General features: G+C 37.9%; 1 protein-coding gene across 1 annotated transcript in view; it reads right to left on the bottom strand.

The window, feature by feature from the left end:
* Positions 1–10: 10 nt before the first annotated feature.
* Positions 11–18,247, bottom strand: part of FUBP1 (far upstream element binding protein 1) — a 31,168-nt gene continuing 12,931 nt past the window's right edge. The window contains 17 exon segments of the mRNA XM_081008632.1: positions 11–2,335; positions 2,337–2,377; positions 4,759–4,904; positions 8,778–8,852; positions 10,794–10,919; positions 11,363–11,442; positions 11,975–12,126; positions 12,629–12,789; positions 13,203–13,344; positions 15,134–15,234; positions 15,326–15,428; positions 16,116–16,217; positions 16,310–16,408; positions 16,495–16,657; positions 17,142–17,199; positions 17,461–17,532; positions 17,621–17,670. Coding sequence (XP_080864758.1) covers positions 2,317–2,335; positions 2,337–2,377; positions 4,759–4,904; positions 8,778–8,852; positions 10,794–10,919; positions 11,363–11,442; positions 11,975–12,126; positions 12,629–12,789; positions 13,203–13,344; positions 15,134–15,234; positions 15,326–15,428; positions 16,116–16,217; positions 16,310–16,408; positions 16,495–16,657; positions 17,142–17,199; positions 17,461–17,532; positions 17,621–17,670 — 1,690 coding nt within the window. The 3' untranslated portion in view covers positions 11–2,316.

Raw genomic sequence — 18,247 nt, forward strand, 5'->3', positions numbered from 1 at the left:
AGGAGACAAATTACCCATTAGTTTACATTTATTGAGAACTTATACAAAAACATTACAATTAATGTGTATTCATGAGTACATACAGTGTCAATATTGCAAGCTCAACACAACATACTGTAAAGCATTTGATTTACCTCACGTCCAAGCTGCATGTCCCTAAGATACTTCCCATCACAGTAGCCTTTAAAAGACAATCTTCTTTTTTTTACACGGGTAGTTTCTGTAGAGAACACTATCTTAGGACGAAAATGCATCTTGCATGCATATAAGATAAAGGTTGCATAAACACAGGACTTTCATAGGGTACTACCAGTAGGAAAGGAGTAGCTACTGTTTGCATTGTGTAGGGCCGAATGTTTTGCCTTATGAACTGCTAGTACACACAACAAAAATCGAAAAGTTCTTTCTACTGCCTAGATTATGAAAAGAAAGATTTCTCAGCAGCTGATGTAATATTTTCAGAAAGGTGAATGATATAGCCTACCTAGTTTCTAAAAATAACTGCAATTTACACGAATCTAAAGATCACTTTTTTAAACTAGCAAAGCATATCCTATACAGCACACATACTGAAGGGTGATCTGTAAACATTGTTCTTAGTTGAAATTAAGATCATCTTTCCAAACATTCATTACTCTCACTGCCTAACATTCTGTGACCGGGAAATTTGCACTTATTTTCCCCCTGCCATAGCACAAGAACCGCTCAAGGAAAACGAGGCAACTATGTATATAAAGGTTCAAACTCAATGAATGGAATGGAACCTTTTGATTCAATGCAAGGTTTCTGACAGAAATCAGACAAAACTGAATACCAAAACTACACTTGGTGCAAGAAGATGCCTGTAGGTCCACCAGCAAATTGATAATGAAAATAAAAAAATGCTTAGTATAAAGATTATCAAAGCAGATGCATAATCCCCTACGCCAACAATTTCATTCTAGTTTCTATTACATCCCTTCCCTTGAAATTTCAAGCTATGTTTATATTAAAAACTGAGCAGCGAAAACAAGCTGTTTTAAAATGGGGAAACAAAATCCAACAGAGATGAAGCTCTTCAGCACGTATCTAGTTCTCATATAATAATGAAATCTGACATGTTGAACTACAACAAAATATGAAGTGGCTCGAGGGAATTCAAGTACAACTATTAATTTAGTTGTGAAATGCAAAACATTATCTATGCTTGACTATTCAGCAAAGTGTAACTTGATAGATGGTTTGTATTATTACCACATAACAAATTATGGAACATTTATGGTCAAGCAAATAGCACTTTAAAGAATGAGAAGCGATTAAAACAGGCAAATTATACCCTACACCATTAAGTATGGGATACATTTAAAATCGGTATTGTTTTGCCAATTTTACCTTCTACATGGAGCCCTTCTATGGTCCATGCTCATCGGCTCATCATGGCCATACACTCAAAGGAATCCTCTTTATTGGAAGTAACTATCTCAGGACCTGATTTTATGAGCTATGATTTGGTGCTTGCAGCATCTTCAGCACTGTGTGTGAAAATGAAGGCAGGGTTTTTTGAATATTTTCTTTGATGCAGAGAAAAGCAGGACTTTTGATAAAATCAAAGCATTTTATTAAGTGACAAACAAAAAACTGATGGTACTGCCTTAGCATCGTCTATCTAAACTGAAAAAAATGCACCAGTTAAGCTATCTAAATAAGCCATATACAAAACATTTAAACTGGCAAAAATATACAGCGATTCAGCTGAAATAGCGAAGTAGGAAGGAGTTTCCTATAAAAAGGAAAGATTTGCTGAACTGTTAACATTTCACTGGTAATACATGCTTTCTACAACTATTCTGCAAAATTCAAGTCTAAATTTCCCTTCTTTATCAAATAAGCAAGCTAGGTTATGTTTTATGGTGTATAACTTAAAATCCGTTATTGCCTTGGGAATGAAACACACAGTATGCTTGAATAAGTAGTATTGGGTATAACATCCTTTGAACATTATAAAAGCATTTGTGAAGGCTGTTGAAATTCTGACCAATATTTCCTGTATCTTGAAAAAATATTTTATATTCATTTGTAACAACTCTGTTATTGAGGGAAAAATAGTAAAAGTGACTTACTCAAAAATTATTGCAGCAATCCACTTATCTTTTAAAAATAAAGATACACATTTACCCAGAAATGTAAATAATTGTTTCAGACTTTCCATTGGAATGAAACCATGAAGAGCAGAATACATTTGGGGAAGATATTGGCAGATTGCTTTTGAATACACAAGCACAAAAAATTCTCACAGGGACAACATTAATAAACTGAAATATGTATTTATACACTTCCTTAGGTTGTGCTTACCTGTGCTTTTTGCAGCAGAACCTAAGGTGGAAGGTCTGGGAAGGCACTGTGAAGTATAAATAATTGCACTGTTTGCAATTAATAAAGATTTTATACTTTAAATGAATCAAAATCAACAGCCTCCATTTGGTGAATGATAAAGAATCTGGTGAATTGTTGCTCTGTTTAGTTAGTAACTACACCATTTTCGAATAAGCTACAGACTAATCATGCAAAATATTTGATCTAGAGACTTTACAGCCTACACTAAATATATTTAATAACTTCCTAGTAGTCTTTTCAAAATTTAAATCCTAACCTAAATTGGGATAAAAATAATTCCCTCCTGATTCTACAGTACAACAAAATGCATTTCTAATTATCTGTGCAGTAAAACTACTTCATTTCTGATCTCATTTTGTTCTTTTCTTGCAGCCATCCTAAGAGTATACTCCAAAACAACAAAATAGTTTTCCAAAAATAAGGCTAATAAAGGTTTAGAAATTAACATATACTTCTATCACCAAATAAATGCAGACAACTGAAGACAATACAACCTCCTCCTGACAAGCATTTCAAACTTTTGTTTTTAACAATGCACAAGTTTTTATCTGAATATATCTCATTTTTGAACCCTAATGAACAATTATTACTTAGGTAAATGACAATTTCTTTTGCTAAAGCTAAATAGCTCAAGAATACTTACCATTAAGCTCATACACATACATTTATGAACACCTAGGTTTCTGAATTAAGAAGCAATTATGATTTGCTAAAATATCAGCACTGTATTTTATTCCAACATAATATTCACACAGGTATGGCATTTGCATTATGTGGAACAGTGACAAAAAGATACTGTTGCAGTTCATCATTTTGTCATTCTGATGTACTTACAGTGCAATGCTCCTTGAAGGAACAATCAAGGATGATACACAGCACAGTCCTCCTCACCCCTACAGAGCTAGTTCTATACTGGCTGGATCAAACCTGCACTTCAACAGACAATGGCAAGACAGACTGTATTGCATGTAATCTAATAGATGCAAAAAAAGCAAACAGTGGATTTTAACAGTATACCAATTTTCAGTATGAATTAGTAAAAGTAAAAAAGTTTTATGGAGATTTTTCAAAATATAACTTAATGACTAGTCTTCAGCATTTTAAAACAGAGCTCATCTGCAAGACGTTTTTCTGTTAAGCACTCCCAGACTCCAAATGGCATATTTCTAACACAAACGCAGTTTTAGTAACTAAAAAGCATATAATCCTTACTACACTGAATTCTTAAGCAAAGTGCTGCAAACCGATTGCTTAGCACATATTGCCTTTTAGAACAATTCAATAACAAGCCTGAAAAAATATACTAAAGAATTAAACCATGTATAAAAACAAATGTTAACTATAGCAGCTATATGGGTCTGAGACAGTGGTCATGGATAAAAAAGAAAATGCAACTGTTAATGCAGTAGAAGTATGTCAAGGAACATCTTCATGTACATGCAATTTTTAATCAAGTAGAAAGAGGAGGATATCAAGATGCTAAACAGCAAAATACAGTAATGAAAAAGATCCTTCTATAACTATTCTGCAAAGGGAGAATACCAATGTAAAGCTCAAACTTTCAAGGAAAAAAACCTTAATTGTGTACATGTACAGCATTACTAAGAAACCCTTGAATTCTCCGAGTACCCACATATCCAACTTACCGACACAGGAGGTTTCATATTATTTATTGTAAAGCACAAAACAGGCATTTAAAAGTGATCAAGTATACATTGAAAAAGTACATTTATATCACAAAGCATTGACCACATAATAGTTGCAAATACATTTGCTGGAATGTGTACATCTACACTAATGTACTAAAAACAAACCAATTTCCATTTCTACACAGAAATATTACCTCCTATCAGTAGTGATAGATATTTTGTACATTTTCAAAAACACTATTTTTAAACCAAACAAAATTATGATCTTCAAGAAGGCGTCTGCATCCATACATTTAACAAAGGTTTTTTTCCCCCACATAATGAAGCAAATACTGTATTGTCCACTTCTTATTATTGGCCCTGTGCGAAGAAATACATAAGAGATACACAAAAAGTTAAAGAAAATCTTTTTTAAATTGTGCTAACTCAGGAGTGAAGCCTTTAAGAAAGAAAAATTGGTTAATGTAATGGTGGTGGCTTCCTGCATGGCTTCAAAAACCCTGGGAGGAGAAATTTTTTGATCAAAAACATCGAATGTATGCAAAGAAAGACACAGAACTCCAGTTAACAGAGCATAAATCAATTTACGGATTATCTTTTACCAGGATAAATAATGCATACTCCAGGTAAGATATCAAAGTGGGAGACATGCAAAAAAACAAAAAACACCCCACGAGATAAAGGTTAAAAAAAAAAATCACTAAAATATCAGCCAAATAAGTTAAGATTGTTATACCTGTGGTGCTGGAGGATGTTGTGGCATTCCTTGTGGACTTGTCTGGGCATAATAGGCTGCCTGCTGTCTATAGTATTCAGCCCACGCTGCACTATAATCTGGCTGACCCGCTGGTGGGGCTCCGGCTGGAGCTGGAACTGCCTGACCTAGAACAAACATACATTACACAACTCTGGTGCCATAAAAGGGACAAAAGAAGCTCAAAAGAATCTCGTTTCTAACAAACATTACCTTGCTTCTTGTAATATTCCTCCCAAGCCTTTGAATAATCTTGTGGCTGCCCTTGTTGACCTGCAAAACCCCCCACATTTTAATGTAAACACAGCTCCCAGGTACACCAAAATTACAGACAAGAATACAGTGGAAGAGTTCTTTGCTGTTTTATTTGAAGTTTAGTGCAAACAAAGAGAGATAATATTAAATCTCTAATTTGTATATTTTCTTCTACACATTGTTCCACAGTTTAAAATTAAGATTTAAGCACTGTATGCCTACATTTGAGCTCAGCATTTGTAGAATGGCTCATAGCTCCACCCCTCAAAAGTTTACGGCAGAAGTGTGTGTGGGGAAATCTATAGCTGAGGTGCCCCACTCCATATTAAGTATATTGTTACATACATAAACTATCCCACCCGATCCATGTTATTGCCCCCTCTGTGAGAATTGTATTGCTGGGGGGCAGGGGGATGTACAGCACGTATACACAATATTCTACAAAGTGGGCACACAGGAGTCACTGCCGTGTTCCTACAAGGTGAACCAGCCCTGAAGTGTATCAAACTGAGAAAGTTTGAACATTACTTCTCCCAACACTGCTTCAAAAATTAAGAATGCATTTCCTGTCAAATCACGTTTAACACACATTTAACGACATTAGATTTTTCAATTGCTGCCTATGCAGAACATAGAGGAGTCAGGCTGGTCAATTCCTAGTGACCACATGGGTTCCTTTAAATTAGCTCACTGATTGTGTATGTTTTAATTAATTAATAAAAAATAGACTTTCAAAGCATATTACATATTTATACTGAATGAAGCAAGATCATTAGTCTTAAAGTTGCAAGTGTCAGCAATTTTGAAACAGGAAAGGGTCACAATAAAAACTAAAAGAAATCAAGCCTGTCCTTGATGTTTTCCCCATGCCTTCTAAGTGAGTTGGCATGTAATGGTGGGAGAAGGAACTCAAGGGATTTAGAAGCACCACATCCTGTCATTCCTCCAAAGAATTATCAGATATATGGAGTTAAACTTTTAGCATCACAAGGAATCCTATGAAGTTGCTTAACCTATGAGATAGAGGTCATCTACTGAGCTTCATATATAGTATCATGAGCCCCCAATTTCAGGTAATAACATACATATTAAATTACAAGTTCTGTAACTGGCTCATATATTACTTTGGAATCAGACAATTCCAACTATAAGGACATCCATACTGATAAAAATGGCTGAAGACAAAGTACTGCTATACTGATGTGACTTTTCCGCAAGTTGTAATTTATCAGACCAAAAAGTGGCCTCCAAGTGTCTACTGTTAATTCTATTTCTGAAATAATCAAGGTGGCTCAGACAGGATAATGTACAGGAATCTTTTAAGTACTTAACACCTTAGGAAAATGGCAGAATAGAAATATTGAAGTAATGTTTAACATTAATGTGATATTTAAAGTATAGCATCTTGTTTCAATTTATTGATGCATGCTTTAATATCTTACTATAAACAAGATATTAACTTGATCCATGAAAGGATTAATTCTACATAATTTTTAAATACATCACTGTATAGTCAAAGGGAGTTGAGGGGACACGTGAACAAGAAATGCACGCAAAAAACTAGTGCCAAGTTGTAGTAAAACTTTTGCCAAAATGGAAATTGTTATACCAACAGAACAACTTGCTTGGATACTGCTCTTAGTGCACAGTAGCAAATGTATTATTTTTTATTTTCTGACATTTAACTTAAGGTGATATACATGGTTCCCAGATAGTTGCCCATATAAACACCATAGCTGCTTAGCTTCAGCAAGATGCTGACATTATTGGACGCATAGTATATATACACTGGGACTTAAAAGTCTTTGAATCTGAAGCTATGCAACATTCAGGAGTGGAGGGCATAGATATTTCCTGCAGTGATGCTAGTAAGTTACTTTTACAAATATGTCACAGTCATAAAATAATAGCCTTGGATATGACTACCAGAATCTTTGAATGGATCCAAAGACCCCACTGCATCATGTAAAGCATTTCTGCTTGTTCACAGGAGTCTATTATTGACTCAACCACCCTCTGTTCTCAAGAGCCATTCTAGAGAGGTTATAGGGGTGAAATACTTCTTTCAATATGCCCCTCCACCTGAGGGAAGCACTTTCTACTCAAACAGTTGGGTCTCTGGATCCAAACTTCTATTTTGCTCTAACAAGGTTTGAATCAATTTGTAGCAGAGTAAGCAGTAGAAAACCACAAACAAGGGTGTTACTGTGAATTAATTCATACTAGAACTACTGGTAAAGTTGTAAATATTGAGAAAGCAGTACTAGGGTCTTAGCAGTTTCTTAAGAGAATCATCATATGGAATTGCTGTAGAAGAAGAAGAAGAAGAGTTTGGATTTGATATCCCGCCTTTCACTCCCTTTAAGGAGTCTCAAAGCGGCTAACATTCTCCTTTCCCTTCCTCCCCCACAACAAACACTCTGTGAGGTGAGTGGGGCTGAGAGACTTCAAAGAAGTGTGACTAGCCCAAGGTCACCCAGCAGCTGCATGTGGCGGAGCGGAGACGCGAACCCGGTTCCCCAGATTAGGAGACTACTGCTCTTAACCACTACACCACACTGGCTCTCAATTTTGTATTGTATTTGAACTAGTCTGTACATCACATATGCCAGGCTGATTAAAAACATTTGGAAGAACTCTAAACTCAAGAAAATGCCTACCTTTATCTGCTAACAAGGCTATTATGCCCTCAAGAGCTAATTTGGCATTCCTTGAAATCCAACTGAAAAAACTAGTCCTGCATATACTCTATTTTAAAATCTCTGCTCCACAACTCAGATTCAGTCATGCTTTTAATGAAAAACATGGCAATACCAAGAGAAGGGCAGAATAGTCGTGACAATAACTATTCTCTTCCCCCGCTCTGCCACACACACAATCAAATGAATCCAGGAGTAATGATTAACATAATTTTAATTTACGGGCACACCCAAGCAAAAATACCAGAATGAGGCTGGTCTACGTTAAGAGATTTAGCATCCTGTCAGACCTACATATATTTCCCTGATTAAGAATACCTGGCTAACCTTATGTCTGAAATATATGGGATTAATTGTAAATTTCTGAATTATGCTCATTAAAAACAACAACCAGGATGTGATAATTCTATAAGAATGGTCAATGTCCCTTGAAATTCCAAAAGGGCTCAAGTCTCTCTCAATCACATTTTTGTTGTTCCTGCCGCAACCTAACTCACATGGTACAGCTTCACCTTTCCTCTCTGCTCTTTGCAGGCGCAGTGACACTGAATTCTGGTGTGTCCCTACCTTAGAGGAGAAAGAACTACATGGGTCTTGTCATGACACACATCTGGCATGAATGGAAATGACAGAACTGTGAGATGGTGTCTATTAAGTGTGGCAGACTTTTCCATTTAGCTAGCTAGAGATATGCTCGTTACTGGCAGCATACATCATCTGATATGATGATGGTCATTAAGTGTAATGGCTGTTGTTATCAAGCACTGATAACTCCACAAGGTAGGGAGAAAGATGGCGAGATGTTTTAGGTTACAAAATCTCAGTTACTCTGCACTTCATGCGAAATAGCTATCCTTGCAATTCCCTGAGAACCCACTTTTCTTGATACATAATGAAGAGGTATTCATAAGACTCCCAATTCTTAATTTCAGGAGCAACCGAGTAAATTGTCTTGCTACTTAAAAAAAGCATACGAAACAGCAAAGCTTTTTAGAGAAATAAATAATAAAAGCCTTCTTTTTACATCAATAAAAATGTAAAACATACCCATTTTTTTATAGTACTCTTCCCATGCCTTGGTGTAATCTACCTGCCCTGCTGGTGCTGGATTTGGCTGATCTCCTACATGAAAAGAAAGTTGAAAGAAAAAGTTTTTTGTGTGAACATGGATAGAAATACTGGCAGAGATAGTTGTGCATTTAAATTTACACACATTATGCGAAGTCAACAGCTGACAAAGAGACCAAAAAACCCACAAGGTCAACTGGAAGGTATCTCACAGCACAATGAGCAAAATTACACTATGGGTGAGTGTCAGTCACTTATTTAGGAACTGCAGAGGATACCAACACTGAAATGTAGAAGCATACAGCTGATGCAAAATACAACATACACATTTTCCAAGTAGTTTAAAGCAATGATTCTGAAACTGGTATTTTTTACAGTCAAAGACTCAAGGCATAGGACATACATGATGACTGTTGGTGGGCACCCCACATCCATCAATGTCCTTTCTTCAAAAAGTCAGTAACAAAAAACCCCTTCCACTGATTATTATTTGTACCCCGCCCATCTGGCTGGGTTTCCCCAGCCACTCCTTTGCTCTACCGAGGCTCCCTCAGATTCCAATTTGACAAAGTCTGGTCTATATACCATGATGGCCACATGTGTTTGAAAATGTGTATGCATTGCAGTTTTTTTTTTGCAAGAGTTGTTTGATAGTTGGCTGTAGTACCAGATAAAAGCACTACAGTGGAATATATTATGTATATCAAAAGGCTAGTATTTTGATCTATTAACGGTACCAACAAGCACACCAGTGATGAAATCTAGACAAAATTTGGGCACCCTACAGTTGTCATGCACCAAGTTGTTCAGGCCAAATTTCTACCCAAATGCAGATTAGTATATGGTATCTGGAGCACTGGCTTCTTTTCTATTTGGCACTTCCAAGCAGGAGCTGAGTATGTATGGCTGTGTGTGACACTAGCCTTATCCTATCTCTGTATAGAAGGAACGGTGGAAGAAACAGGTGTGTGATTCACACAATGCCACATCAATGCTCTGGCACTATAGGAATAAGCCATGAACAGTTTCAGGCTCACGTTCTTCTTCTTGCTGCTTATCCAGAGATCTAGGAATTTCAATCCAGGACTTGCCAACACATGATTTGCATTTGCCAAGCTTAATGCAGCTGTCTGAATAATATGACAAACTATAGTTTACTGCCAAATCAGGACTAGAATCCTGAACTGCAATGGTGAATAGGTGACAGCATGTCAGCCTCTGACATAATGTTCGCCACACTATCATAGTGAAAAGAATGAGAAAAAAAGGATAAGAGATCAAGCGCAAAGGAAACTGGATGGAGAAGGGTAGAAAGAAAGGTGACGGATAGAGCAGCAATCCAGTGGTAGCCAAGACCTTGACAATGCCCTGGGCACTTTTGCTGAAGTAAGATTAAGATGATAGGGCCAGAAAAAGGAAAAACTCGAGGTAGATATGGCCACTGACTTGGAAAACAAAGAGGATTGGACATGATCCAGCAGGCACTTCCTAGGTTATGCTGATTCCCCTTGCAGAAGCTGGTAATCTCTAGTCTCAATGCACCAGCATGCCACATAGTGCTCAACACAATTTTCAATTCTAGTCTTAGAAAACCAGCATTCATTTTTGCAACAGATCATTTTTGTTATACCATCAGAATTTCAGGTGGAATTTGTGAGGCAAGACTGTGTGTCTCAGATTATATGAGACTATCTGGTCAAAACAATGCCCTGGATTCGAAGTTTGAATGAACTCAAGGAAGTTCATGAAATGAAATTTTGCCCTCCCACCGACTTGTGCCTCCCTGAAAAGCCTCTTCTGCGGACTGGAGATTCTTTAATGGACAATGTGGGATGGGATAATCACTCCAAATTGAGCAGACCTTTCCCCCACATTATTCAGGAGAGGTCCCTGAAGAGCTTTTTCGAAGAGTCAAACCTTCCTTCAGTGAACTTCCTTAAAGTTCTTAGGATCCAAGCCTCCAAATACAATGATCTTACAAAACTGATTGGGTACCTTGTCCATTGGTCTGAGTGGCTGGTGGTGCACTAGGCGGAGCTGCAGGTGGTGGCTGTGCTTGCTGCTGATAGTAGTGAGCATAATAAGCTGCCCATGCTGCTGAATTAGGGTCTGTTGGCTTACCTAGGAAATTAAACATTACTTTAAGTTCAACATATCTTTGGTAGGCTTCCTTTATTTTCCACAGGCTATAGTTTAGTCACATAGTTCCTGTCTAATTGGCCGTATACAAACCATATTTTGGTTCAAGGCTGCAATCCTAAATACACATATCTTTTAACATTATGGCATGTACAGGATTTTGCTTTAAGTCAAAGTAGCCCAGGTCAATTTCCTAAACTTTCAACAATATTTAGTCACGTGACTCAAATTGCAATCCTATGCAAACATCCTTGGGAGTGAATGTCAATAAATCAGTAGGATTTGTTTCAGAGTCAACATATTTAGGAATTTTAAAAATAATGTACCATGTTATCTTTCGTTTTAAACATGGAACTCAATGCAATCGAACACCATCTTGGCTGGACACGAGAATACATGTAGTTTCTTAAACTGTTTCTCCTTACCAGGATCTGGAGGATTCGGTGGCTGCCAGTGTGGATAAGCATTACCCCATCCTTGCGGAGCATATGGTGCTGGAGGGCCACTAAGGAGGAAGCGTATGTGCAATCATTATTAAATAGAAATGGAAAGCAACAAAACACAGCAGCTGCAGCTATTTCAGACTTCTAAACAAGTCATGTGCTTGCCACTGGTGCTTGGAGGGGCAGAACCCCCAATTTACAGCACTTTCCCCACCCAGTGCTGGAACACCCTATTTCTGGGGAATCTAATTAGCTATTTGCAGCTGCAACTACTGTAGCAAATGCATTAAAAGCAATCCTGGAAATGGGTTGAAACCAAAGGATTATGCAATAATGTTTTTGGTTACTTGGTGAATAAAAATGTTAATTTACTAGCACTTAGAAAATGTGTTATTAGGCAGCAAAAACAAGTTCTGGCCTGAGTTCTACTGATGCAGCCCGGTGTTCAGGGGTGGGGAGAGTGAAGGTGGAGAAGGGGTCTGCTCAGTTTTGTGGTTAAGTAGTTATCAAAACAAAACCCATCCCAGTAGCAAAAGGGTTTGTGATTTCTACATGATACCTTTGCCAATTTATTTATAAGAGTAAGTTACTTACTGAGGTGCAGGACCAGGAGGGCCAGGTGTATAGGGAGCTGGATTGTAAGGTCCCATTGGAGCCCCAGGAGGCGGCCCAGGGGGCCCATGTGGCCCAGGGACAACACCATGAGGTCCATGTGGCACAGGTGGCCCCAAAGGATTTACTGGACCCTGAAAGCAAAGATAAATGACGTGGATGAAGTTGCTATCAACCAACTGTAAGAACAAGCTTGTTCCAATATCCAACTAATGCTCCTCTTCTCTAAATATTTCCTTCAGGGAAGGAATTCCAGCTCTCCATCCCTCCAGAAATCCTTTGCCCTAAAAAGATTCTGCAGCCACACTAATTTTTACAGAACTCACATTATTTGGTTCTCATGTAGCTTCTTGCAGTAATCAGTGGACTAAGAAGACATTCAAACTTAGAAGTACTAGCTCCTTGACTGCTAACAGCTCACGGGGTAAACAGCAATTGTACTAGGGCAAACAGCTTGACATATTCGCTACTCAAATAGTTCTATGACGTGTGAGAAAATGCATCAAGAATGCAAGGTATATTTTGTGTATTTCCCCCCAAAGCTACCAATTACTACTAGAATCATGAGGCAACTTGAGCTGGTTTCCTCTTACTTTACATAACAATTAAAGAAATATGGTTTTCCAGAATACTTACTCCAATCTTTTCTTCTATGAGCTGCCGAGCATAGTCAATCTGCTGTGGTGTCCCCCGGATGGTAAATAATTTCATATTTGGATCTGCATTTGGTGGTGGGTTTCTTTGCAGTTCTATTCTAGCACCAGATTGCTGGCTAATGCTCTTGATAGTTTCACCACCTGAAATTTTAAGTACAAATTATTGCACTGAATTTGTTGCTAGTTCCTAAAGAAACAGAGTAGGGAAATTTTAAACAAGTCTCTGCTCCCCTGCCTGAAGAAATATTATCAGTCTAAAACAGAGCAAGACATCTTCAACAGATTCACTTAAGGCTATATTTGAATTTGTGGTGGGAAACCTTTTTGTTCCATTGTTTTACTGGCCCTATTCAGGAGGAGGAGGAGTAACACATTCTTTAGCTCCTCAAGGAAAAGTGACACTTCCACCACCTTAGTCCCAGTGCCTAATCGATGACAGTAAGATGTTGTCACACATTACTCAACACTGAATACAGCTACCCCATTTAGAAAATCTCAGTTTAAATGTAACAGAAGATAGAAAAGCGATCTGCCAAATAAATCGAGTTTATTACCTTTCCCAATAATTAATCCAGTTTTTCCAGTCGGAACAATGAAATTAAATTCTTGCAATCCACCAGGTGGTCCCATATTCCAATTGCCCTGACCTCTACCTCGCCCACGACCACCAGGTCCTGGACCACCAGGATTGCCAGCCTAGATTGAGATGAATAAAACAAAACAAAATCAGAAATAATTCAAAATTACTGCAACCTAAAATGACTAGCAATTTTCCCTCTGTCAAAATTACAAAAATACGATGCATATTGTATATATGCCAATGTCTTAAAAAAGAGGAACAATATTTTTGCAGACATTGGAGAATCTATTTTGCCTTTTTCTGATCCTTCCGATGCATCAAAGTCAGCTGAATGAAAAGCATTTGGGCCAAGGAACCATGAGGATCGGTAAGGAAGGGATAGGGGTTTAGCTAAAATATGGCATACATTTTATGTGCACCTGGGGCAGAGATGTGAAACAAAAAGCATAGCTACCACTAGCAAATGTCTGCCCAGGGTATACTGTTTCAAACTGACATGACATGAGTATTGCTCTATATAGTGAGGTAGGAGAGCTGAAAGTAATGCTGATATATTTCACAACTGGCAACCAAAGGAGTGCTTTTACCCCCTGTCAGGGAACTGACATCGGAGCCAGAGGCGGAGGCAAGGCTCCCAAGTGATGCTGGAGAAGGGCCCAGCAGGGAGAGAGGCAGCTCATCAGCTGGGGAAGGAAATCAGCGTAACACCAGTGATAAAGGGGGGCAGATGGGGGAATCGGCGAGGGGGCTCCAGGACTCCTCGACGGAGACCAGCAGGGAGAGCACGGGTCCTCCGCTACCCACATCCTCCCTGCGCAGAAGACTTCCGCGCAGGGAGAGTAGGAGGAGACTTGGCGTCAAACAGCTTTTATGCTGGAAAAGGTTTAAGAAACCCCCACTGACGGATTCTGCTAGCGACTGAGGCAGCCACGAAGTGAAGGGCTGTCCAGACAGAAAAGGTTTAACCAGGCAACCTAACCAGGAGTGGCGGCAACTTACGCACAAGCAACCCCTATAATTATTACACCCCCATACCAAATAAATGGCATGGAATAGGGTCCACACTTAGCCCTTCTTTGACATGCTATTTTTCTATATACAGAATTTTTTTTTTTGTATGAGCCTCTACCTGCAATCTGAAGTAACTCAGTGCAGACATAGCTTTAGGGATACAAGAGGCACCCTGATGGACTAGACCAATGGCCCATCTGGCCCATCAACCAGATGCCTATGGGAAGATAGCAAGCAGGATGAGCACAACCACTTAGTGAAAACCATGTCTTTGACAAACAACCTTACCTATCAATGTTGTCTGTATTTCCCCAGAATGACAGCTTTCAGTCAACAATCTTTCTATGTACACTGCTAATCAGCAACACCATGCTTGGCAAACAAAGTGTTGGCTAACCCACACTGAGGTGAGGCTCAGCATTTATCTATCCCACTGAAAACCATCATTTGCCACAAAGCTTAGAAGGACAAAGTTCCATTAATCCTAGAATCAAAGTGTCTCATGCCAGCAGTTTTACATATGAAAGCACACCCCAAAAACTGATGAGAACTTATTTCATACCATTAAATTATTTTGCAAAATATTTTTTCCTGAATTGCAGATTTCTGTAGCCTTGCAGTGAACAAGAATCACAAACAGGGACTGACAATTTGCAGAGTTGATGTCTTCTTTTAACCCAGAATGACCATCATAGGTAGGCTGGTGGATATTTTTGGTTTCAAGGCTAGAAATTTGTTAACACAGCTATTTAAAGTAACTATCACATACTAAAGCTCCCATTAGCCCACTTCCTTTGAAGTTGAGAAATGTATTCAAATACATTTTAAAAGAAACCCAGTAATATTTTATAAACCACTTGATTTCATAAACATTCCTAGCAGCTATGAACCAACCTGAACACTTCGAAGAAGATCCGTAATTATTTCTGCTGCATGTTGGCATCTGTCTGGAGGTCCTGTGATTTGGGCTATTCTGTCTGGAGTTGTTCCATCATCTGGAAGAGGAATGGAATATTAAAACAAATTTACTTTAAAAATTAGGAGAAAACCTCTGAATTTTATGTCATGTACATATAGGCATTTCACCTGGTTTGAACTGTATCCTCACACCAGCATCATTCTGTATCTTTTTAATCATTTCTCCATTTCTTCCAATTACAATACCAACTGCAAATCTTGGAATTGGTACCTGAAGAAACAGAACAAATTTTCAGCAAATGTTTCAAAGCAATCAAAAGTATTTATCTAGGTTTAGGTCACTACTTTTGACACATCTCAAACATACAAGCAACCCACAATAAAGCTGCCGTGAAGAGGATTAAGTTAACGAAAGGTCAGAGAACAGTAGGAAAATTAATAGCTGTACACCAGGCTTCCTCAACCTCGGCCCTCCAAATGTTTTTGACCTACAACTCCCATCAGCAGGACTAGTGGTAAGGGATGATGGGAACTGTAGTCTCAAAACATCTGGAGGGCCAAGGTTGAGGAAGCCTGCTGTAAACCTTTCCAAGCTATTTTTCTAACAAAATATTTAATACAACCCGTAAGTATCATAACCATTATGTTTTAGAGAAAGAGTTCAATAATTGCCAAGAAGTTTATCACTAAGTTTATAAGGGCCAAAAAACGAAATAAAAATCTTTTATTATTCTTTTTATTTATATCCTGTCCTTTCTCCTGGAAGAATCAAGGCTGCTTACAGCTAAAACAGAAACAGCTAAAAACATAGGGGGGAAAGCAATCACTACAAAACAACAATACATTAATAGTATATACAAGAATACCATTACATACTTTCCTGCCCTTTATTCTAATTTCAAGAAAAAGAAGTGCTCTGAAAAAACCACATTTCATAAAATGTTCTCATTATACTCACATCTAATCCTTCATTTCCTCCTATTCTTGAGCCATATTCATTGCGCACCTCTCTAAAACCACCTTGATCACGAATTAGGTCCAAAACCATTTCCTTGGCTTGCTAAAAAGAATGAGGTACAATTCAGATGCAACAATCTTAAAATTAATTCATATAAAGGAACATTATTTTTAAAAATTAAAATATCATCTTACTTGAACTTTATAAGGATCTCCTGTGATTCTAAGAGGTTTGTCTGCTCCAGTATTCTGTGGTCCATCTTGAATCATTACCATTTTTACACCAGCTCTCTCCTATATTCAACAAAATTAAGCTGTACAGATTATGCAAATTTAGTACTTTAATGCATTTGCCCACAAATTAATTTTTTCCAGCTTACCTGAAGTTGCTTTATTGTCTCTCCACCTTTTCCAATAACTAATCCTGCTTTGCTAGCTGGAATCATAATTTCCTGGACTGCATTTCCTGGACCATCCCCATGATGGAATCCTGGCGTAGGCCTTCCTTTTTCAACTATCTGATCAAGTAATCTCTTTGCAGACCTTGAAAAATATACAATTTATAATAGTGGCAAGACTGGGGAAAAACATAACAGGAACAAACAGCAGAGTCAAATGGGTGATGGCTAACTAGAAAAGCAAGTAATCTGCTTAACAGCAAATGAAAATCTGTGACTCTTTACAGTGCCCACAGCCCTTCCATTTAGGAAGGAGGACAAGAAAAATGTCACTGAGTATAAGCAGCATGGATGCGAAAAGAAAAAGGCAGGGCATGCAGACGATCGAAAACACAGAACATGAAGATCCGCAGAATAGTGCAGATAAGAGAAAGGTAGGTTAAAATGTACTGGATATACCTGGGGGAAAACCTCAAACTATACAAAAGTTTTGCCATGCCTAAACAATGATCATTCTTCACCTAGGACACCAGAAAGTAATTTCTGACATAGTACACTATGTTCTTTAACATACAGAACCATCATTAAAAACACATCAGCCTATTTGAAAGTTTTAAGCGAACACTTACTGTACTGACTCTGGGGTTCCAGTTAACATGCAAGATCTTTCAGGCATGCCACCACTATCTATAAAATGGAAATAGTACAGAATTAATACTACTAAAGAAAGAAATCAGTAGCCAGCAGTTATGCATTAAAACTGAATTACACATTCAAAAGGTACTCAAAATCAATTGTCCAAAATGTATCCAAATTTTAACCCATTACTTGTTCCCAAAATAGTTTCTCCTAAAGAGTGGAAAATAATTAAAAACATTGGTTTGGTTGTAACATTACTTGCTTGTGTTCCGTACTTTTCATTAATAGAACAGGAAGTGAAATAGTTACCAGGTGCAATCTGTATTTTGCATCCAGATTCTTGCTGTATGCGAGAAATCTGTTCTCCTCCTCTGCCAATTACTTGAAAAATGGACAAACAAACCAGAATTATTGCATGAATTGCATTCAGTATATTTTAATTACTTTATAGCAAGGTTACACTACTTACTGAATCCAACCATTCCATCAGGAACTTTGTATTCTTCTGTCATTACAGACCTGAAAAAAAATAACAAAAACTATATTGCACCTTGTTTGGAATTCTCTAAATAAACTTCAGAATTATATTGTATTATCTAGTTCCTATTAGTTTTTTTTCTTTGCCAGATTTGTAGTTTTGCAATCCTACAAATAAATGATAGTAATTTTATCAGGAGCCAATTATTTTAAATGAATAGGTACAATAATATCAATACTTTGAATAGATTTGAATTTCATAATCACTACATGTGATTTAAGGCAGAGGTTTGCACAAGAGAACTTCCACTCATGCAACAGGATTTTACCTTGCTCTTCTCCACCCTGCACCCCCCCACATGCCTCTAAAATTTACTCTGGTTTTCCCCAACATGCAAGAGCAGATTTGGGGGCATGTAGGAGGAAGGAGAGGAAGGTTAAACCCCACTGTGTGAGTGGAGAGCTATTCTGCTCACACAAGAACAGCAACAGACAATTTGCGACCATTTGCTGGGGATGCAGGAGAAAACATGGTCAGGCGGAGATGCCTCTGAGTCCACATAAATAGAAAATAGCCCTGTCTACTTTTAATTTAAATACAGAAGTCACAAATAACAGC

Source organism: Podarcis pityusensis (genome assembly GCF_964106645.2).
Source record: "Podarcis pityusensis genome assembly, chromosome: 6".
Lineage (NCBI taxonomy): Eukaryota > Metazoa > Chordata > Lepidosauria > Squamata > Lacertidae > Podarcis > Podarcis pityusensis.